Source organism: Pyrgilauda ruficollis, unplaced genomic scaffold (genome assembly GCF_017590135.1).
Source record: "Pyrgilauda ruficollis isolate IOZ18807 unplaced genomic scaffold, ASM1759013v1 scaffold261, whole genome shotgun sequence".
NCBI classification, from domain to species: domain Eukaryota; kingdom Metazoa; phylum Chordata; class Aves; order Passeriformes; family Passeridae; genus Pyrgilauda; species Pyrgilauda ruficollis.
In genome coordinates, this window is record NW_024523945.1 from 207,004 (window position 1) to 230,364 (window position 23,361).

The 23,361-nt window shown below is 38.3% G+C and overlaps 1 protein-coding gene across 1 annotated transcript in view; it reads right to left on the reverse strand.

The window, feature by feature from the left end:
- The window catches only part of TNS3 (tensin 3), a 174,866-nt gene that overhangs the window by 133,954 nt on the left and 17,551 nt on the right, over positions 1–23,361 (reverse strand). The window contains exons 5-7 of the mRNA XM_041471326.1: positions 15,937–16,013; positions 11,875–11,930; positions 10,401–10,540 (exon numbers count right to left, since the gene is read on the reverse strand). Coding sequence (XP_041327260.1) covers positions 10,401–10,421 — 21 coding nt within the window. The 5' untranslated portion in view covers positions 10,422–10,540; positions 11,875–11,930; positions 15,937–16,013. The remainder of the gene's footprint in view (positions 1–10,400; positions 10,541–11,874; positions 11,931–15,936; positions 16,014–23,361) is intronic.

A 23,361-nucleotide genomic window follows, 5' to 3' on the forward strand; every position in this document is an offset into this window, starting at 1 on the left:
TCCAGTTTTCTCCTCCCCATTCCCCTTGGCAACCCATGTCTCTGTTCCTTAGTCCCCTCCGGTGCCCTGTCCATCACTCAGCGGCCCATCCTTTTCCTCTAGAATCTTCCAGCCAGGGTGTTGAGTGATTGGTTTGGGGACCAGGGCCCCTCCCCAGGCTTTTCCCTATTTATTGTTCCACTGTGTCCGTCACCCTCTTCCCACTCCCACCCTCTTGCTGATTAGTTGAAGACTAGACTCCACCTCTGTATCCTCTCCTCTTTAAGTTAGTGTCAGACCCTAATTTGGGGTGGTCAGCTGTCAGTTCCCCTAGAGCTAAAAAAATCCGGATTATGCTACAGCTGGAGTCTGTTTCTTTTCCTCCTGTTGGGTAGCAGCCCTTTCTTCGCTGATCCTCGTCCCTCAAGGCGAAAGCCTTAGGTGCCCTCCTGACTGAAGCAAGGATTGGGAGAGTGCCCCAGTGCTGCTGGTGGTGCTGGCCACAGCTAGCAGGGACGTCCTGAAGGGGCAATCGCTTTCCCCTTTAAGGCCATCCGCCACTGCAGTTAACTTTGTTTCGCTCATCAGTAGGGCTACCTTGCCCTGAACAGTTCTCATTTGGATTGCACTTTAAAGACATCCAAAACCCAATTAATTCTCCATTTCCACCCTCAAAATCTACCAGGTGGTGTTCTCCAAGACATTTCTCCGAGAAACAGGCCTGAGGTTCGACTCCAGCATTCAATGACATTAAATGAGAACAATCAAAAGCAAATTCATATGTAACACTTCGGCCATACCATTTTTCTTATGATCAAGTACTAGATTTTTGCACCAATGTGAAAAACATAAATTAAATGAAGCAATATGATTTTTGACATGATAGAGAACAAAAATTGAATTGGACGCCAGAGGCTGAAGTTTAGTTAAGCAAACAAACAGAATGCACCATTATATAGTAGTCAGATCAAACATCAGAATATTACCTAAAGTATCACACTTGCTTCACAGTTCTTTCTGAAGGGCAGGGTCCACACAGATTCATGACTCATTGTGCTTTTTACAATGAATTCTGACTATAAGAAAAACAGATTTTTAAATTAACACTAGAAGATTTGTCTTTTCCTTTTGAAAGGCAAGTGGCAAGTCCTCGATTACATTGTAAAACTAATGTCACAGTCGTTTATTATTTCAATATTTGGCTAGCATTCACTTACAGTGATGGCTTTAGTACTGTCCTATCCTTTCACACGTTGCAGTGTTGAAAAAGCATTTTCAAATATTAATCAGAGGCATCTTCACAAGGGACATAAGATCTGTCACTCTCAGGATAAGCTACGAAAGAATAGAAAATTATGCAGATAAGCAGAAAAAAATACACCCTGTAGTGGGTATTTCCCTTTTCCAATGTGAGCTGTCAAGCAGAACCTATGCAAAGTCATTTACTTTTTAGTGAAGTCAAACATATAAGAAAAATTTCTATGCCATCTGAAAACCATCGATACTGAGGAATCTGAAACATGGATAATTTTGCTTTAGAAAAAGAAAGCTGGGAAGGCAGAAAGAAGCATGCTCTATCTTGAAAGAAAATCGGGCTTCTGGATTTGTCTGCTATAGTAATTAGTGTTACACTTCTGAAAAAGAGATGCTTCTGCCTTGAAAAATACTACACTCAGTAGAAATGTTTGAAGTCAATTTGGAGAAAATAAACAAGCAGGAGAACTTGGCTCTGGAAACTGCCAAACCTTTCCCTCTTGCTGATTCCCTGTTTCTGTTGTTTCAATTGTTCAAAGAAAGCCTGCTTTTCATTTAATTTTGGATGAATGCCTGAACATAGTGTATTATAACAAAACTTCAAATTTGAATTCCTGTTAAATCTTGTAATCCTCTAATATTCCTAGAAACAATGTGAGCCCTCGCTCCTGACAAATGCAGTGAATAGCTTTTGAATTGAGTGTGCTTTGCACAGCTCAGTTCAGGATCACTACATTTCATTAATTTGAGGGATTGGAGTAGCCAATTCATGCAGTTTTATTCTCTGTGTTCTGTTATGACTAAGTCAGAGATATTTACTAACAAGGGACTGACTGCACTTAAAACATCATTTTGGAACTTCAACTCTGCATGTCTCTGAAGAGCGTGGCCTTACTCTGGTAAGCACTTGAAATCTAAAACTAAAAAACGAACCTCATAGAAATGCACTACAAAGAGGCCCACACCAGCCCACTTCTGGAGAACTGAAATCCAAAAAAAGTTCAAAACACAATCATGTCAAGTATTTCAAATCAGGCATCAGTTCACAGGTGTTTGTCAAGAAAGTGTCTCCTTAGTCTGTTCTTCTGCATATCTATGACTACAAATCAAGAAATTGAGAAAACTAGGAAAATCTTTTTAAGAAGCTGAAAGGGGAAAAAAAGGAAGGGAAGAGAAAAGCACACATCAAAATTTAGTAAAGAAAAACTGAACAGCAAGACAGAGCTTTAAAAAAAATTTTCAAGAAGCTTCAAGCAAAAGTTTCACCTTTGCTTCCTTGTGAGTTCAGGAAAGCTGTATGAACCAGAAGTGAAGAAACATCCCTCCTTAAACGTTTCTTCAAAGCCCACAGTTTTCATGGAGACATGAGCATTATGGTTCTGGATGGTGACAGAGCAGGAACTGAACAGACAAATACAAACCTCCACTGGATATTCCCACCCTTTGCAAACAAACCAGAGAACAGAACAAAGCTGTTGCATTTCCCTTCCCATGACGTGCAGGCATGTGCATGAGACAGGCAGCTGTAGCCTGCAGCACTGCCTTAAGAACTGCTCTGGTGATAGTCTTAGAAGGAGCCAGGAAAGCTAGTATCAGTGGCAAAGTCTGGTAGATTTAGCATGTCCTTCACCTTCACTAAATCATGCCTGCATACGCATACAATGCTTGTTTTGCATGCATCTCCCAAATCCTGTGAGCTCAAGTTTGAATGTAGCATATAAGGAAAAAAAAGGAAGTTTCACTAAATAATGGAGCTGGGGATGTTCCTAGTTTTCCATTAGCTTTCCACACTATTTCTTGGAAGGAAGACAGGAAAACGTGATAACTAATTAGCCATTAGTCACAGACACTTATTACAAATCAAATCCACTTGATAAATTTTTCACAAAAGCGTTTACTGATGTAAGCCAGAAACCAAATTCAGAGCTAGCAGGGCAAAATCATTGTATATATCAGTTTCTAGCTCAGTTTAGTTACTGCCATCATACTCCACTGTGTTTGAAGGTCATGCCTGACTAACCCAAATTAACATATCTGCTAATAATGAGACCCCACTTAAAATGGAATTGGAGAATGCAATCCTTCATCTACATGCACAGACCTTCCTAATACTACAAACAAATATTCAACTTCCTATTTCTTAAAAAATCTCTTGCATGCCCACATTAAAAACAGATTGACTGTGTTCCATGGGAACAGTAAATTGTCTCACATTGTTTTTCTCAAAACATGTGTTTAAAAATTAATGCAATAGGGATAAAAATTTTTTCATATTCACTGATCTGTCTCATGCAAAGCTTCTGGAGAGGATTGCATTCAACAGCATGAAAAAAAGGAAGGAGAGGGTTCTTTTTCAACAGGGGACAAGCATTCTTTCAGACACTGTTAAGCGTACTGAATTTTATTAAAGTTTCCTGTTCTCTTCCTCACTTTACCCATACATAGCTGGGAGTTTGGTTTAACTTTTACATATCAACATATATTTCCAGTTCTTAGTTTTTAAAATTTTTTGAGAAAATATTGGCACTAGGTTTAATGTATGTAGGTGTATATGTACCATGGATTTCAAGTAAAAAAATGAGATAGGCAATTAAAACGAAGCCTTTGTTACTTCACACTCACTCTTCAGCAGTTTTTTCAGGGTATGCTCCTGCTCCTTTTAAAAAAAAACAAATGAAAAACACACACGCCCAAAAAAAAACCGAAGCAAACCAATCTCTATTTCTCCCACAATTACTTTTATTCTGTTCTCCCCCTATTTTGAAACAGTACAGAGCACAATCTCTGTTTTGAACTCACTGTTCAAAATCAAGTTTGTTAGGAGGGGCCTGAATGTTCAAGTCTTTGATTTTTCTTTCTACAGGCAGAAAAGAAGCTTGCATAATTAAGCAGCCATATAATAATAATAAGGGAAGGGGGTGGGAATAATAAGGGAAGGGGTGGGAATCAGAACCACTGATGCCCTTCCCCAGTTTCTATCAAAACTATCAAACTTCCAGTCAGAGACTTAGCAAAACAGCTAAACAAACTTCAGCTTGAAGTGACTGTTAGGGTAAAATATACTTTACTTATATTTAGGTAAAATTTACTTTACATATATTTTAAAATATATGTCCATTTAATCTGTCCGCATTATAAGAGCTAGTTATGACAAGTGGTATTTAAGTGACAGACTAGAGGTATGCAGAATTCTTTGGTAACCATTTGGAAAAAAACATAAGAAAAAAAGGGGGCACTAAGGAAGAAAGGCTATTAAGGTTAAGTCAGAAATTTTTGTGCTGAAGATCACTTTTTAAACATGTCTTAAAACTGACAAGTCCTGCAGTCATAAGGACCATTCATAATTAAGTCATTTTAAGATAAGAATTCATGTATGTAAGAGGTTTGGGCCTTCACACATTTCTTTACTTCAAGAAATTTGGCAGCACAGATGATGGGACTGAGGAATTAAGATTCAGTTTGCTTTATTCTTTTCAAAGATACACTATCATGAAGGACAAAAAAGAAATTCAGTGAAGAACACTACCTTACTGCACTTTTGAAGCATCTTAAAATACCCTAGACTATTTCCTGGAATCTAAAACTTATCTCTTAAATAATATCCTTCCATTGGCTTTCCTTTTCATTTTTATCTTTTTTAATAGATGAAAACAAGTATTCAGAGTTTTATGGTTAGGGCCTAAACCTTTTCTTATTTTGACAGCACTAGAGAAAAAGACTTAAGTTGTCAGCACTTTTTTAAATTATAAACATCAATTTAAGAAATACTATCAACTGAGTAACTAACAATCTTTCAAAATAAGATCTAATAATTCCAGTAAAGGCCATTTAAACAAATCTACCATTTTTGATTTTTATCTAATTTTAGGAGCATTATATAAGCTCAATCAGCTCTAAGGTAAAAACAAACAAATACAATGACCATGACACTTCCCCCCCCCCCCCCCCCCCACCCTTTTTTTCTTCAGTTTTTGGGTTAAGCTATAAATCTCTGCAATGAAAGACCATTTCCACAAATAGTCCATTGTTTCTTCGTTAAATAAAATTAAGTGCAGCAGAATACATAATCTCTGCTAAACATTTGAATTAACAGAGCTAGACTAACCCACATTCTGAGGAATGTGCATGACACCATAAAGTAAGTAGTGTTAGAACACAGGAACTACTTTATATTTTAGCACCTGAAAGCCCAAACAGCTGCACTGAGTTGTTATATGAGGCTCCTGATGTCATTACAAAGCTTCAAGACACGTGGTTCATGAGAAATGGGAAGGACCACTCTGGTAACAGACAAAAGAAAATACTCAATAAAACATACATTTTGAAGAAAAAGAACATCTGTGAATTTCATCAGGGTTCAACAGTCTTCCAAGAAATATGTCACTGAGAGTCTAACTGCTATCTTGCTATAAGCCAGTTTAAGGAGCGCAATCTAGGCAACCTTTACATTGATTAAATAGATGCAACACTGATTTAAAGAAGGCATATGTATTGTTTATTCATGTGAAGACTAAAAGGTTGGAATTCCTTAGCTGGAGTGAATGGGGATAAATCCATGGTTCAGCAGCAAATTATGATGCCACAAAGTTTTGTTTAATTTGAATAGATGTTACCCTCTCTATTGTCTAAGCCTCTCAACTACTTGATCTTGTCAAAACTCTACACTCAAAACAGTTGTAAAAGAAACTGCTTGCAGCTATTTCTCCTTCAGAACAACAGAACTCTTCACTAAATAGATAAAATTTACTTGTGCTGAACAAAGACTCCTAATATAAAAATGTCACCACATTTCACACCAAAAGCAAGCACACTATTCAATCTCACTCTCAGCAATAAAACATATTGTATACTGTGTAGTGAAAATATTTCACCTACAGATACCCCTGCAAGAAATTTAAATACAATTCCACTCCTTCTGCCCAAACTAGTAAATGTTTATTTGGTGACTGAATACACCTCAGTCCACAATCCTGCTAGTAAACTAAAACAAGTTAGGCCAGTTATGCCATCTACACTCTTTACGTGCCACCAGGTCACAGAGTCCATTGGGACTACATTATGTGCGTTGCCCCATAAACCAAGTTCAATCAGAATTAATGACTAGTAACATATCCCACAGGTTGCTATATGTTTAAAATTTCTTCTGAACCACAGTAATTGGTTTTCCATTTCAGAATCAATACTTGGGTTGTGTGCACAACATGAAAGGGGCTGTTGCCAGTATGCCCCTAATACTGTGAGCTACAAAGAAAGGGTTTCTTTTCTATTTATATTTTTAGCAGTGATGCTATACAAGATCCTCAGACTCCTGTATGGATTAATTAATAAATTTACTGGGTCAAATCTAGGAGAGACCTCCAATGAATTGATACTCACATTCCTCATAATACCAGAAATTACTGAATTCAGTTCCCAGGCTTTGCTTTACAGGATAATAATTTTAAAAGCACTTTTTGACTTCTATGGTTCATGATAGGCAAGTACCATTACCTCTATTTTTCCCACAGGGAAATCAAGACACAAAAATGTACAAAGTAACTTGGCCAATTCACACAGCAATGCAGAAGTGAGATGTAGGATTCCTAATTGCCAGTGGTTGTATCACTTACCTAAAATACATAGAGTTCTTGGCTGACACTTGTGCATCAGCTGTTTGCTGCTTAGTCCTAGTAATGACACCAGCAGCTGCCAGTGCTGGTTCAATAAGTAACTGTTACAATCCATCTTCCAGGCATCACTCATACTACCCTTGGAGCTAAAACAACCAAATACAGTATTGCAAGCCAGAAAAGGCTTAAGGTTTTCCTATCCTAACCAAGTACGGGTTCCATCAGGAACAAAAAAATAACAGGTCCCAAATAAATCTTACAGTACTTGTACTTCCAAATTGACATGAAACATGAGTATGTTGAAACAAATAATTACTGAAGTATTATTTATATTTAAAACACACAAATAAAAGATAAAACATGTGGATTCCTGCAGGGGACAGGACACAGTAACAAGCTTCAGGAATAGACCAAGCCTTCAATTTGCCAATCCAAGCCAACCAATTTGTCAAGCCTTCAGAGAGGAAGGTGATAGCACAGTACTGAAATAATAAGAGGTTACAGGAGACTACAAGAATAATCTAACCTATAACCTAATCAAACCTGATGGATATCAGTAGTGCCAAAAATACCTACCAGCTCATAGCTGCTTGGAAGAAAGCAGGGTGTCACCACCGGGAATAAAACATTATGATTAAGGAAAAAAAGACAGTACTTTTGGAGATGTCCCAGCTGCATTGTTTGAGCTCTGTCCAGACAGTCAAAGAAGCACCAATCAGAGCAGGCACAGAACCTCAGCATCTACTGCTGCTCTCAGCTGTACTATCTACTTTCAGCTCCCTAAAACATTAGCACTTGCTCAATGCAAACTCAGTGCCCTGCTCACATACTCTAACCAATTAAACCAGTTGAGTAATGCCTTCCTTCACGTCACATATGCAGGGAAACATGAAGGGTTTTCTCCCTTCCTTTATCCTTTATAGCATTCTTTAATCATCACCTCAGTTTTAGTTAATGAGTAGATATTCTGTTTTTCAAGAAATCTAGAACTTCAGCAGTTCCCAACACCTAACCCTTGTTCTGGAACTGACTTTGGGTCATGGGTTTAGCAGAGGAAGAACAGATATTCTGTGGACTCACATATCTTCAAAGATTTGTCTCCAAATTAAAAACACTTCCTACAAAGAACATAGTCTGCATACATGACACTAAAAAAACCCAAACCACCTTATTTTGATATTCAGAAACCAAAACACAAAGAAAGCCAGGAAAAGCATTACTAACTTGGACTACATTATGATCTAGGGAAAACCAAGTGTTACATTATTTCTACAATCTCATATAGCAGGCACCCTCAAATCTCACACATACAGTCTAAAGACTGTAGGTTCATCCCTTTACACCACTCAGCTGAGCTTCAGTAGTAGTCATCATGCATGCTCACTTTAACAAGTACCTTGAGATTAACCCCAGTGAAAACTGTTTCATTTAACATGTCACCTTCAAAATTATGGCTCTCCAGGACAGATTTGTCTCTCAGCCAGCAGAGTGGAGCCAGAAACTCTGCAGCAACACCTGTACAACTGAAAGTTTTCTTTCAGAACAGGTGCTATGATGTTCTGAACACTCCTATCATGACTCAATTCATGGTATACAGAGTGGGTTACTGAGTAGAGGGGGTCTCATGCCTCAGGTCATTTGTAATCCTTAGAATATTACAAAGAAGATGCAGCCCATGCAATAGAGCAAGCTGCAAGAACAAAAAGAAACATCAGTTCTATACACAACACAGGCAAAGAGTCAAAGGGGCTACTACCCGACTACACAAGGACAACCTACTCCAGCTTAAACACTCAGGAACAGCTTTTAACCACTAGCATGGAAGAGACAGCATTTGCCTCCATATATGTTTATGAAAAAGACTGATCTCCAATTGTCAGTGCTTCTTAAATCATAAATTACTCCTAGAAAGGGGAAAAAAAAAAAAAAAGTAGCACATTATTTCTTCAACTCCCAGCTCACTCATGATTTCTAGACTACCCTTAAAGAAAACAGGACAGATTGAACTTTTGCACTTTGTCTGCTCTCCCCTCTGACTCCTCAGTGGGGTTGCAAGTCCAAGGTTTTAATATGCTGCACGTCTGCAGTTCATTTTGTGACTGTGACTCATGATTCACTACTTTATCCAACCAAACACCCATACTTCCAAAAATGGAAGATGTTAACTAACCTGTCATAATAACATGGCTATTGCTGGAAGCAAGAACATTGTGGGATTTACATTCTCTGAACAGATAGAAACAATTATCTCTCTCAGGTTTTTTCCTGGAGAAGCAGAGAAGAAAACAATCAAAACAATTCTTATCTCATTTGCTGCTCCTGTGTTTATGCTCAAATCGAATGCATTATGGAAGATTGTTTAACTGAAGGGATTTGGTAATTGGATTCTGGTGTGAGTGTTTTGTTTTCTTGACCAGTCTCTGTGAGCTGTGTCCCGATGGTTGGTCAGGGGACAGTCATGAGATTTTGTTGAGTTCTTGTTCAGCTTCAGTTTAGATGTAGTGTAATATAGTGTAATAAAGTAATTAACTAGCCTTCTGATATCATGGAGTCCTGCTCATCATTCTTCCCTGCATCTGGGGTTGCCTGCTTTTCCAATAGGACATCATCTGCCTTGGTGACCTCTTGCCTAACATAGCATGTAAAACTTCATATACCACTTTGAATTACAACCACCAACTCTCCTTTCAAGCCAAAGTGACAAACCACCAAGCAGAACAGTGCCCAGCTGAAAGAATCAAAGCCACATGCACCCTGCACCACCACCACAAGCAACGAACACCTACATCTAGGGAGGAAAGACTGTCTCAGTTGTCCTGACCATGCGATTACCTCATAATTATAAACTAGTTTTGCTTGTGTTCTCATTAGCAACACCTAAGGTTAAAGTAGATAAACATGACATTTCAATTTCTTTCCTCTCACTGCATGCACTAGGAAGAAAGAATTAATGGAAACACCAAAGGAGTTTGCACACTGGCTGAGCAGTGCAGTGGAAGAGATGAACTAACATTACATGCTCATGTAATTATTAACTGGAACCACTGCAGAATAAAATTGTCATCACTGACATACATAAATATAATCTCTGATGTCTGCCTTCCCTCCACTGATCAAAACCCTTGAGGAATCAAGCATATCTTTACCCCTTTGGCTAACTAAAATACAGTTCTGCTGTAATTTGCTAGCTAATTACAGCTGACTCACTGCCTAAGAAAAATCCCCTTTCTTCTGACATAAGAACACTGGGGACATCCAGTGGACAAGAACTTAAGAAGAGAATTGCAGATATCTGCAGATTTGTGACATCTTATTCAGGCAACTCTGGTCTGTGAGAAGACGAAAGCTAACACTAAAAATAACACTTGATTTTTTTTCTTCCCTGAGCTCCCTTATACTTGAAACAGCTATACATAGCAAACTGACTTTACAAAAAAATTTCATCTTGTTCTGATTCTGTGTCTTCTGCACTTCCTTTTTACAGAAATCAAAGACTTTTGATGTTCTGCTGCTCTTTTTGAGTTACAAAACTCAACGAACCACCCAGGATGCACTGACCTTTTTTTCTTCTAATTCCATATACACAAATAGCACATTTCTTCACAGATGAAGCAAAATAATCAAGACCTTGCTGTATTCCAGCTTCAGTTCTCATGAGCAGTTGAAGCAAATTCTTCCACTGTTAACCCAGACACAGGCTAAAAGCAAGAGATAACAGATAACAGAGGATATTATGACATCCATACAATCTAGTTTGAGAATTTATGAGTGGCTCCAATTCTCTTTCCTAGTTCCCAAAGGTCTGGGACATGCTAAAAAATAAGTTTAATAGAAAAAGCAGAGAGCTAAAAAGTAAAACAGCAAGACTTAAATCCAGTGACAACACAGAGATAGGAAACGAAGTATAAAGGTCTCAGTCATTGGTTTGAAAAGTTACACACTCTGCACCAACAGTACAAAACAATAAACTTCAGAAGGACTTTTCTGGTCCACCTACTGAAGCTACAGCTAATCTTAAAGACATCTACAATAACCAGGTTTGTCAGCTTTCAATAGTTTCTTTATTCTTGTAAGAAGTGTACTGCATATGCATTAGTGTAATATTTCATAGCTCCACACCAAGGTGGATTTAGCTTCTGTACTTCTGTACATTCACATATTAACAAGCCATACCAGAATGTAAGAATGTTTTGCCTACTTTAAGAAATAGCTACCTTTTTGGTGCCCAGCACATAGTCACAGATGTACATTGTTAGTCTATTCACAAATAATCAAGCAACTATTTCAAAGACAAATTACCTGTTCTTGCATACACAGTTAATATGAAAACATTTTCCTGGTGTGATATTTCCTGCATTCAGCCTTAGTTTGAAAAAGTCCCATATTGATGGAAAAAATATTAAAAATAATTTCTTTTATGAAGAATTCTGATTCCAGTGAATCTGTGGGTAATTTTTCTTCACATGACTATAGCATCAGCCACATCAGTTAATGAGTAACTGACTAACATGAGATAAATGTTAAGTCAAACAAACAAAAAAAAAGTCAACAAATGGCAGGATATCTGGTGCTAGTAAAATAGAATCTGTTCCTGCTTGCTCTTAATAGCAACACAATAATGCCCCCGCACAACACACAACAGTTCACTGGCTGGGATAACCAGTAGTTACATTTCAGTGATTTTTTTTTCCCACTTCCAGATACATACTTCATTTTTATCTTCCTTCCTTTTTATTCTCTTTTTGTAAGAAGTATGTGACTTTTCAGAGCAAGAACCATCTTCAAAGAATGAGCAAGTTATTACCAAAGGTGCATTTCAAAGTCCAAATCTCAATCACTATTATATTGCTTTTGCAAAAGCAATTTAACCACATAGCTATAATGAATCACTTTCAAGCTACAGATTTATCAAGTAAGAAATTCTAGCATGCTTGCCACAGGTTATGTGTAACACAAACTATGTGCAGGGGGAAGAATCTTCACCTATAAAATAATCTACTAAAAAACCTGTTCACCCTAGTTCACTACTTACGTTATAAAATGGAGGAGAAAGGGTGAAAAGACCAGCAAAATGAAGTCACTGACATCCTGCAAATAGCATGAAGTTATAGTCACGTTAGGAGATTAACTGAATGTTACATAGATGACTGTCAGAAGCCTACATAGTAAGCTATATGGTAAGCTCATGGATGTATTTAATATGAGTTTGTATATAGATAGATATATAGATATACATAGACACACATTTATACACACACATCCTTTTTTTAATCTTTATTTTTTTCACAAAAACACACCACACACCCATTTATTCCAATCAAGAGCTCTCAAGTTAAGCCTGGGGAAAAAAATATTTTTTTCTTAGTTTTCTTCTTCTGGCATGCCTGTCAGTTATTGTTCTCCTTTTCCAACCTACCCTCCAAAACACTCATGACAAATGCTGGCTTTCTTCCATGCTGTGGTATTTCATTTTGCAATGTCACAGTCCTGACCTACATCATAGAAGTTCTTCAGTTCTCTGAAGAATACACACAAGGAAAGACACTTGGTACATAGGTTATTTGGGGAAAAGATTTTTTAAAATCCTCTAACAAAACAGAAGGTACTTAGAAGCAAAAATTGATGAGTTTCCTTTGAGAACTGTAAACTAGTAAACAGAGATGAAGTCCTTTCCTTCTTCAAATAATGGGGTTTGTTCAAAATTAGTTCAGAAGCAAAGGAAATGAAAGTCAGAATTTGGGTGTTACTAACAGGGGTTAAACCAGACAACAGAAACCAAGATCTTAAGACTAGATTTTACTGGACTTTGCACTAGCTCTCTGCACTGTGGTGTAATTTGCCAACCTGAACTGTAAATGCTAGTTACTGCCCCTCTTGATTTAATCTGTGTAACACATTAAAGAGCTTTATTTAACACAAATAAGTGCAAAAATACAGTATATGTGCTCAAAATGTCTCATTTTGCTGCCTCTTCAGCTAAAAAAAAAAAAAAAATCTTAATTTTGACAATTGTATACATCTTTTTGAGACTTAACTTCTGCTTTCTTTGTATCCCATCTGACCTATCCAAGCTTTATGAGGCATAGATTACTCAGGGAACTATGCTACCCTCTAAGTATTCCATATGTATGTATTTTGGTATCTCCATGAGAAAACATTCTTCATTTGCAAAGCCAAACAAAACTTGCAACATTACCAGATATGGAGGGAGCCAGGGAGCAGAGGGAGTCTCTGTTCTGCCAACATTTTCCTCTCCCAAAGGAACAAACTACCAGCATGGATTGAATTTTCTTGAATGGAAACAAACTGTACCAGACCAGCTGTATCTCAGAATTCTGGACCTATAACATAAGTATTGGTCTGGTTTCTCAGGGTTTCAGTCTGCTTCCAGCACCTGAATAACAGTGATAAGAGCTTTAGGCATTATGGTTCCTATGGTCATAAATGGCACTTCAGTCAACAGTATCAGAAGTTTTAGGGTGAGGAGAGAGGAGTTTTGTCACAACAAACTGCAGATACCACTGCTTAGCTCACAGATTTCACTGCATCCACTGTACGTCCAAGACCTGGGACAGATCTATGCCCATCAAATAAAGGGATGAAAGATAAGGTAAAAGCAATATTTAAAGAAGCATAGGTTAAAATGGGGGAGAAGTATGCGTTGTTTTCTTTTTTTAATACATATTACATGAAAGAAAGGAGTGGGGTAGAGAAGGCACCAGAAGGCAGCAATGTCAGTCTTTTCTATTCAACATCACAGAAAAATACGAAGGCAGAAGACACATGTCAAACTTGTTGGTAAAAAAGCAAAAATCAAAAATTTGTTTGTGAGTCATTCTGGGTTTTTTGCTTTATTTCCCTACGTTGAATGATTGAAAACCATCCATCTAAAGGATGACTCTGTATCTCCCTAAGGTAAATTTAATGATTAATGTATTAAATCATAAGAAGAAAAAAATAGCTCTTTGCATCAGGCAATACTAAGATGCATACAGCAATTTAGCACAGGCCTGATTTCAATCTGTGACAGAAGGTCTGCAAGAATGATGTCAAAAAGGCAGTGACCTCTCCAGCAGCAGGAAGTTTATAGAAAACATTTGCAAACACTTTAGGAATGCTTTGCTGCTTAGCAAGCCAAAGGAGGCCAAACTAGCCCATAGAGTTGTGAACCAAGCAGGACCTTTCCACTTTCCCAGAAAAAGTGGGAAAATGCCATGTTGTAAAGACACGGTCCCCTCTGTCAGGACCCAATTCACCCATTTTTGAGATTGAGAGCATTTTGTCGGAGGCTGACAGGGAAATACCTGAGTTTTACAGCATTATTTCTGACTTTCATATATCACAATACTGACTTTAACAGCTCTCTACTAATATTTAAAAAGTCCCTCCTCTCAGAACACATTAGAATAAAGTCTTAAACATTTACATTCCAAATATATCTTCCATTTTCCAGCTATTCAGGAAAGATATAATGCAATAAAATGATACAGAATGACATTTAAATACATACTTTATCATCAAAACTAGCTCTCCCAGACTAAGACAGAATTTGCTTTATTATGCTTTAATTGTAGGAAGTATTTTAAATGCTTTCTTCAGCTACACAGAACAAGACAAGGGAAGCAGCCTTTTAGAAATAATTACTAGTAAAATGCTATTAAATGCTGTATTATCAACAGAAGTAGTAAAAGCGAATTCTAACAAAGCCTAGCTGATAAAAAAACAGCTAGCTGATAAAAAAACAGTCAGAACTGCTGGGATAAAGCTTCATAATGGATAATACTGTCATTCTGTTTCCACCAAATTGTGGTTATTCATTATGTCTGTCTCCAGTTTTCAATCTTCTATCAAGCCAGTAAGGCAACTCCTCGCTGTTGGAAGTTAGAATTTTAGAATTTCTTTTTTCTTTCTTTTTGTTTGTTTGGGGTTTATGTTTTTATTTTTGTTTCTCTCAGGGAATTTTCTCCTTTGTGTTGCCTAAGAGATGGTAACTACAACACTTAAGAGACAAAAGATGAGGATGGGAGGAGGAGGAGGGGGAAGGGTGCAGTTTGCTGCCGTGTCTTAAATGAGCAGTTTCCCTTGAAAAGTGCCGAGATACCACAAGATTTTGGGTGGGGGGTGAGGGGCTGGACTCCATCCTCGCTCGCTGTCTCGTTCTCTGAATCAGAGGGGAGACGGTCGTGGTTTTAGTGTGGGACTGTTGCTGCAGCGAGAATTCACCGCCACCGTGAAGCTCTATCCGGCACAGTTCCTCCTTACCATGGGTGAGCCTTTGTAACAGCTGCCATTGAAACGGGACCTTTTCAACATCTGATTGCACTGGAAAAGACCCTCACCATCTATTCGGATTCGTATGCCTCAGGGGAAATCCCGGGACCCTGACCCCCCCTTCAACCTCTGGATGGAGTGCCTCCTGCCTCCCCACTGCTTCGGGGTTTTTTTTTTTTTTTTTTTTTTTTTTTGCTACATTTTAATCCATAGCCCTGTGTCTGCTGGGACACCCGGCAGTTCCTGCTATGGCTTCGGAATTTTTGCTACACTTTGTTTGCCACTCTGGGTGTGCCTGCTCTGCTGTTCCAGCCTGCTGTTCTGAGGTTCCTGCTACAGCCCATTTCACCGTCGGAGCGGCACCAGGACAGCCAGCCTGTGCGGTTGTAAAGAAAGCCCCTTTCTATCACTTCCGCTGGCTGAGCTGCCACTACCATGTAGAGAGAGGCAGCTGAGCTCACACCACAGCGCCCCTTGTAGCTGCGGAGGAATCATCACATCTGCCCTGCCTGACCAGGAGCCACCAGCGCCCCTGCCGGCTGTGACCATAACTACACCAAAAGGGAAAGTGCTTGGACAGCAGAGAGAAGGCTGTTACTGGGTTTCTGGAGGTTTTTTTTCTGATTGTTTTTGCTGCTGTTGTTCTTGTTTGTTTGCCTTGTTTTTCATATATATGTGTGTGTGTGTGTGTTTATCTATATTCTAGTAATGAATTGTTATTCCTTTTCCCATATCTTTCCCTGAAAGCCCCACAATTTCAAAGTTATAATAATTTGGAGGGATGGGAGTCATATTTTCCATTCCAAAGGAGATTTCCACCTACCTTGGCAGACACCTGTCTTTCAAACAAAGATAGCTGCAATATAAGGCTGGGGTGGCTCCAACTTTCCAGATGCAATACTGCAAGAAGGAATTCAACCAGTTTCTATGTGTATGCATGCTTCATCAAAATACCCAGCAAAAACAACATAGTAAATAAAAGCAGCATAGCAAAAGCAAAATAGTATGACACAGCAATGTTGCAGAAGGCTATACATCACTGGGGCCCAGTGCATTTTGCCTGCTACCCAATTACGGCCACTGTTGATACTCAGAATACCCTTTAAGATGTTGCTATTGCCTTTTGCTGTAATAGTGGATGGGCAGGCAATGCCTCTTTAGTAGAGGCTAGGAGTACAATGTAAGTAAGGGCAAACAACTTTTTGTAACAGAAACTGAAGAAGAAAGGAGTGTTATATTTTGTAAGCTACTTAATTCCCTTTTCCCAGAAACAAATGTGGCATGAGCTACATAATGTTATCTAAGGGAGCATTCCAAGCAGCAGCAATGTAAACTGCATAGTTGCTAGGTTCTTTGATCCCGCTTTCAAAGTCTGAAGGATGTTTTTATGTTTTTATTCTTTAAAAAAAAAAAAAATGAAAAAAAGTTACACAACAAGTCTGTGTGAGATCTCTTGCATCTATACAAAAAGGATCAGAGCTAATCAGCTAATAACTGGACCAGTAAAGAGGTTCTTCCCCAAATCATGTAACAGAATAGGTCATGGGAGGATAAAACAACCAACCAAACAAAACAAAACAAAACAAAGCTCCTAAAAATTTTCTAAAGCATCCTGAGATATCTAGTGGAAAGTTCAAATCCATAATGAAAAAGTAACTCCATATTTTGATGGTGAACAAAGACAAGAGGAAATCATTCTGTTTCTTTCTCTCACTAGTATCCTCTCAATATCTATCAGTGAAATTTTTCCCCGATATCTGGGAAGAATTATGAGGAGGACTCCATGATATCAGAAGGCTAATTAATTACTTTATTATACTATATTATTCTATACTATATTACACTATATTACACTACATCTAAACTGAATCTGCACAAGCACTCAACTGAACAAAATCTTATGAGTGTCTGCTGACCGACAGTCTGGAGATGTGCTTGGCCCTGATAGGCCAAGGAAACAAAACAGCATCACTTTGGGTAAACAATCTCCATATTGCATTCTACTTTGGCACAACACAGGAGCAGCAAATGAAATAAGAATTGTTTTGACCATTCTTTTCTCTAATTCTCTCACTGCTTCTCTCAGGTTCAGAGAATGTGAATCCCACAAATATCTTTTCCCCTTGTCAACATATTTTTTTTTTTTATTTTTAATGAAAAACAACAACAAAAAAATCCCAACCTCAAAGTCATACATGTATGTTGGAGGTTAGGATTTTTCCTTTTTTTCTTTTCTGTCAGGGCATTGCATCCCATTTGTTGCCTAAGAGATGACAATGACCAGCACTTCAGAGAGAAAAAAGATGTAGCCAAGGAGGAGAGGGAGGGGTAGAGCTGACTGCACACGCGCACACACTCACTCTCTCTCTCTCTCTCTCTCTTCCCACCACCCCTTTCCCCCCCACCTCAGGATAGGAGGGGAATGTTTGAGTGTTTTGAGTTCCTGTTACCATGGGAAGAATTCACTGCCACCATGCAGTTCAGCGTGGCTCTTCTGCTTCTTCTTTACCATGGGTGAGCCTCTGTTCATAAGATCAGCTGGTGAACTGGGAACTTAGTAACACCCAATCGCACTGGAAAGGACCCTTACCCTCTACCTGGGTCCCTCGGGAAAAACACAGGACCCCGACCCATTCCCCGAGAAGCGCATCTCCCCAGCTGTGTGTGGCAGCTGCTACAGAGAAACCCAGCTGCCACTGCCCAGCTTCACTGCTTTCTGCTGCTGCCTCAGTTTTCACTATGCTCTACCGTGACACCCAGTGTCCACCAAACCAGGCCTCCCCCACTCTGGGCTCCTGCTAAGGCTGAGGAGTTTTCTGTTACATTTTGTTTGCCACCTGGGGTGTGCCTGCCTCTGCCATTCCACAGAACTGGCTGCCCCTGTGAGGTTGTACAGGAAGTCCCTTATCTATCTCTCCTGCTGGAGCACCCACCATTACCTATGCAAAGAGAGGCAGCTGAGCTCACACCACAGCACCCCTTGCAGCTGGGGAGGAATCTTCACACCTGCCCTGCCTGGCCGGGAGCCACAGGCACCCCTGCCAGCTGTAACTGTAACTACAACAAAGGGGAAAGTGCTTGACAGCCAAGACAAGGCTGTTACTGTGTTTCTGGTTCTGTTTGCTGTTGATGCCATTGTGGTTATTTGTTTGCCTCACTGTACATACATACATACATACATACATACATACATACATACATACATACATAGGTGGCTGCATTTCTCTTCACAGAGAAAAGCAAGGCACAACTTCCCAAGCATATTTTCTGGGAATTGCAGTGAGGAACCTCAGAAAAAGAAAAAACAATTCTTAACTCTTTTGCTGCACCTGTGGTTGTGCAAAAGTAGAATGCAATATGGAGATTGTTTACCCAAAGTGATGGTGTTTTGTTTCCTTGGCCTATCAGGGCCAAGCACGTCTCCAGACTGTCAGTCAGGAGACAATCACAAGATTCTGTTCAGTGGAGTTCAGTGCTTGTGCAGATTCAGTTTAGATGTAGTGTAATATAGTATAAAATAATATAGTATAATAAAGTAATTAATTAGCCTTCTGATATCAATGGAGACAGATGCATCATTTTTCCCTTTGTCGGGGTTGCCTGCTTTTACAATATACATACATACATACATGCATACAGATATATATATATATACTAATAAGGAACTGTTATTCATTTCTCCATATCTTTGTCTGAAAGCCCTGTCAGTTCAAAGTTATAATAATTTGGAGGGGAGAGGGTCACATTTTTCCATTCCAAGGGAGGTTCCCACCTTCCTTGGCAGTCCATTAAACCAGGACAATGTACCAGCTCGATCTTACACAACACAACCAACTACCTGAAACTGTGGAAGAGGTTTTACAGCAACTTCTGTGAGCCAGAGCAGATGCATCATTTTTCCCTTTGTCGGGGTTGCCTGCTTTTACAATATACATACATACATACATGCATACAGATATATATATATATACTAATAAGGAACTGTTATTCATTTCTCCATATCTTTGTCTGAAAGCCCTGTCAGTTCAAAGTTATAATAATTTGGAGGGGAGAGGGTCACATTTTTCCATTCCAAGGGAGGTTCCCACCTTCCTTGGCAGTCCATTAAACCAGGACAATGTACCAGCTCGATCTTACACAACACAACCAACTACCTGAAACTGTGGAAGAGGTTTTACAGCAACTTCTGTGAGCCAGAGAAGTTTGGTAAGAGGATCCATGTTCACCCCTGAAAGAATTTTCTATCAAGGTGGTTGACATAGAAACCAAGAAAGAAAGGAAAAATAAGGGAAACACGCAACTTTCTATTCCAATTAGCACTTTGTTTGTCTTTCCTGACCAATGGATAAGGTGTAAAATCATGAGTTTTGTAAGAATGTATAAAAAGCATGCATGCCACAATAAAACAGGGTTTGAAACCTTTTGAAAATGGAATGTTGCTTTGTCTTGTGACCGTCTCAACTACAACATGAAACTACATACACTTGATGGGTGCAGAAATCATGAGCCTTAGAAAGTAGTCAGAAAGAAAAAAAGACTCATAGAAAAAATTCTGAATTTAAGCTATGTGCTGACTGACTACTTCTCTGAAAATCAGAAAATAAGCCTCTTGTAAAAAATAATTGATTATTGAATTTTATCTTCTTTTCATTATTTTTTAATATTCTGTAACAAATGCTAATAATTTCATTTCAGTTATTCAAAAATCGTAAAACATGCCAGTCAGTATCTAGATGTTAGGCTATTATATAGTTTTGGTACTCCATATACTACTCTTTTCAACAGTCAACACCCAAATGGCTGAGAGCTGAAATGAGAGTTTCCTGTTTTAATCATAAGGCACACATATTGAATTGTTCATTTCCAAAACAGGTTCAAAGAATCACAACACTCTCTAGAATCATTTAAATATCATCATTTCTGGAAACTCTAGTTCTGTGCAGCACCTACCCAAGTAAATCTGCGAACTACCAATGTTATCAACAAACCAGATTCTTTCTTATACAACTGGTAGAATTCCATATTGCAAGTACTACTCTGAGAACCAAAGCTACTGTGCAAAGAGGGATCAATTATATCATCTGGTCTAAGAAAAAGTACATCTTTCTACTAAACTGTTTTGCTTCTACCAATAGACCACCATTATTATAATATTATTACTAGTCATTATTGAATGTATATGGGTGATGAAACCCTTTAAAAGGTAGTATCTTAAAAATATTATTACCACTGTGTATTTTATCATCTTATTTCTTTAAAAACCCCACAATTCTGCATTTACCCAGCATACCACACAACACAGTGACTTTCAAATGCACATGTACCATTTTTACTCAAAATGGGAAATGCTTAGCCTATTGAAACTTGTTTTTACTAGAATTTTCCAAAATGACCTGAAAAGTCTCCAAGTCCTCCACAAAGCAAAGATTCTTCTCTTGAGTTTAGTTATACACCTTGGATGCACTGAATCAAACAAATGCTTGCAAACATCAAGGTAACAACACAGATATTAGGTCTTGATCTTTGGTCTCCAGAAGAGCCTATAAAATATGGTGTCGTAATAGATAGCAAGTACTAATCAAAAGTTTAAGTTAAAAGAAGGGAATATTACCCCATAAAAGTGCTGCTGGAAAAATAAAGCCCTCCAAGAGTGCTAGATTTAGACTGAATCTCTAAGTGTCTCTGATTTACACAAATCTAACAATGGGGAAAGTAAGTCACGTGAGACCACAGAACTACTGATCACATCTTGTGCGAAAGGAACTTGAAGATTTTCTAAAGTAACAAAAATCTAGTCATGAAACTGAATGGGGGGAATCTACAATAATCACTGAAAATTAATAATATGTTTATACTTTTATAATCTGATGCCAAACATTTGCTTTTAAATGTCTGTTGCTATACATATTATATATATTTGTATAGGTGTATGTATACACACATACATGGGGGCTGATATACAGATGTGCAAGTGTCAGAGACTGAAATACTATAGTTTTTGATTTAAACATTTTCATGAAGGACTTTTAGAACTGTACTACAAAAGCTGCACAGAATACCACCACACCCTGAATAGGCCTTCAGAGTGAGGCCTGGACCATTGGCTGATGAAGGTAAGATAAAACTCAGGAACTGAAGACATTCACAAAGCACAAGCTTAGCACCTTTGGGGAGAACACCACAGCCCCAGGGTGATCAGCCGAAATGCTTGCCACAGACCCTCCCACCAAAGGGTTGGCGGGAAGAGAGGTGCAGTGTGCAGACCAGCTCAGCTGAGGGGCCCCTCTCCTGGGGAAAGCTTATCCACAGCAGAAGGGGGTGACACAACCCATCAAAAGGCCAGTCCCAGGGGTCTCCAGACCCTGCATCACAGCACCTGAGATGATGCAACAGACCTTCAGTGTTGCAAAGGACAATGTCAAACTGGCCCCCTGCAAGTGGGGCAAAGCGTGTATTAATCCACAGAATTCTGTACTCCTCAGCATGTGGTGGCATGGCATGGGATCCTCACCACCAAGAAGACCAGATGGAAGGGAGCAACAAGACCACCTTGGAACCCTTGGATGGGTGATATGATTCCACCTAACTCCTGTCACTTTCTCTCCCCACACCCCCCACACAAACTTTTTTTTTTTCCTCTTTCTTTCTTTCTTTCTTTCTTTCTTTCTTTCTTTCTTTCTTTCTTTCTTTCTTTCTTTCTTTCTTTCTTTCCTTTCTTTCTTTCTTTCTTTCTTTCTTTCTTTCTTTCTTTCTTTCTTTCTTCTCTTTCTTTCCTTTCTTTCTTTTCTTTCTTTCTTTCTTTCTTTCTTTCTTTCTTTCTTTCTTTCTTTCTTTCTTTCTTTTCCTTTCTTTCTTTTCTTTCTTTCTTTCTTTCTTTCTTTTTTTCTTTCTTTCTTTCTTTCTTTCTTTCTTTCTTTCTTTCCTTTCTTTCTTTCTTTCTTTCTTTCTTTCTTTCTTTCTTTCTTTCTTTCTTTCTTTCTTTCTTTCTTTCTTTCTTTTTCCTTTCTTTCTTTTCTTTCTTTTCTTTCTTTTCTTTCTTTCTTTCCTCTTCTACAATTAAATAAAATACAATTTTTTGGCACCAACATCTAACCTTGTTTGGTTTTAATCCCGTTTTTGGGTATATTTTGAACCCCCCAAGTACTTTCCAGTTTACACACAGAGAGTTAATTTTCTTTGCTTTTCTGGGTTTAAGCTAGATCATAACAGCATGTATACCTTATTCATTCAGATATTTTTTTTCTTTTCTGGCAGAACTGTGTGATTTGTATTTCACCCACTTAACTTGATGTTTTCAACTTAAAACATCTCCTCCTGTGGGAAGAATGAGAAATTCAACCATTGGTGCAAATGTTTCAACTATATTTTGATTTTTTTTAATCAATGATAAGAATAATACCCCAGCTAGGCATCTTAATTACCTCATACAGATAATACTCCAGCTAGGCATCTTAATTACCTCATACAGATTTTGTTACCTCAATTTTGAATAAATGTAGATCAACAGCAAGAAGGGAGGCCAAAAAACATGCTTACCTTTTCTTCACATTTCCTTCACATTTACTTGCAAACTAAAACAAAAACAAAACAAAAAAAAAAAAAAAAACAAAACAAAACAAAACAAAAAAAATACTAAAAGAGTAAGTGAATTGTCCCCTCCTTTTCTTTACATCAGCTTTCTGTAAGAGACCTAGCCAAACTCAAGTCTATATCTCTAGAAGTATTTACATCAAAATAAAATTAAAAGAAAAGATGCGTTTTAGCTTTCATCCATTCCTGAAAGATTAGTTAATTACAGCAGTGTTGTCCAACTTATGCATTCTGTCAGCTAACAATACCACATGTCTGGTTAAACATCATGTGCTGAATATCTTGACACCTTTAAAGCTTCACATATACCAGAAGTGTTACCATTTAAATAGCACAGACAGTAAGATCAAATTGCTCCCAGTGTAACCTCTGAATCTTAGTCATATCAGCAGGCCCAGAGATGTAAGAAAAGGAAGTTAACTTCAAATTTACAGGACACCAGTACTGGCCAGACTGTAATTTGATTATTAAATTCTGGTTATACAGTGTTGCAAACATTACTTTCAAGAAGTAAGCACTTGATTTCTTTTCATTTACTTCTTCCTAAGAGCTGGAAAGGATTAATTGTACCAGCAATTTTAGATTCAGGAAACAGCATTTAACTTAAAAAGCAGCCAGATGAGCAGTGATGTAACTGTGATGCAAAGCACAATAGCTA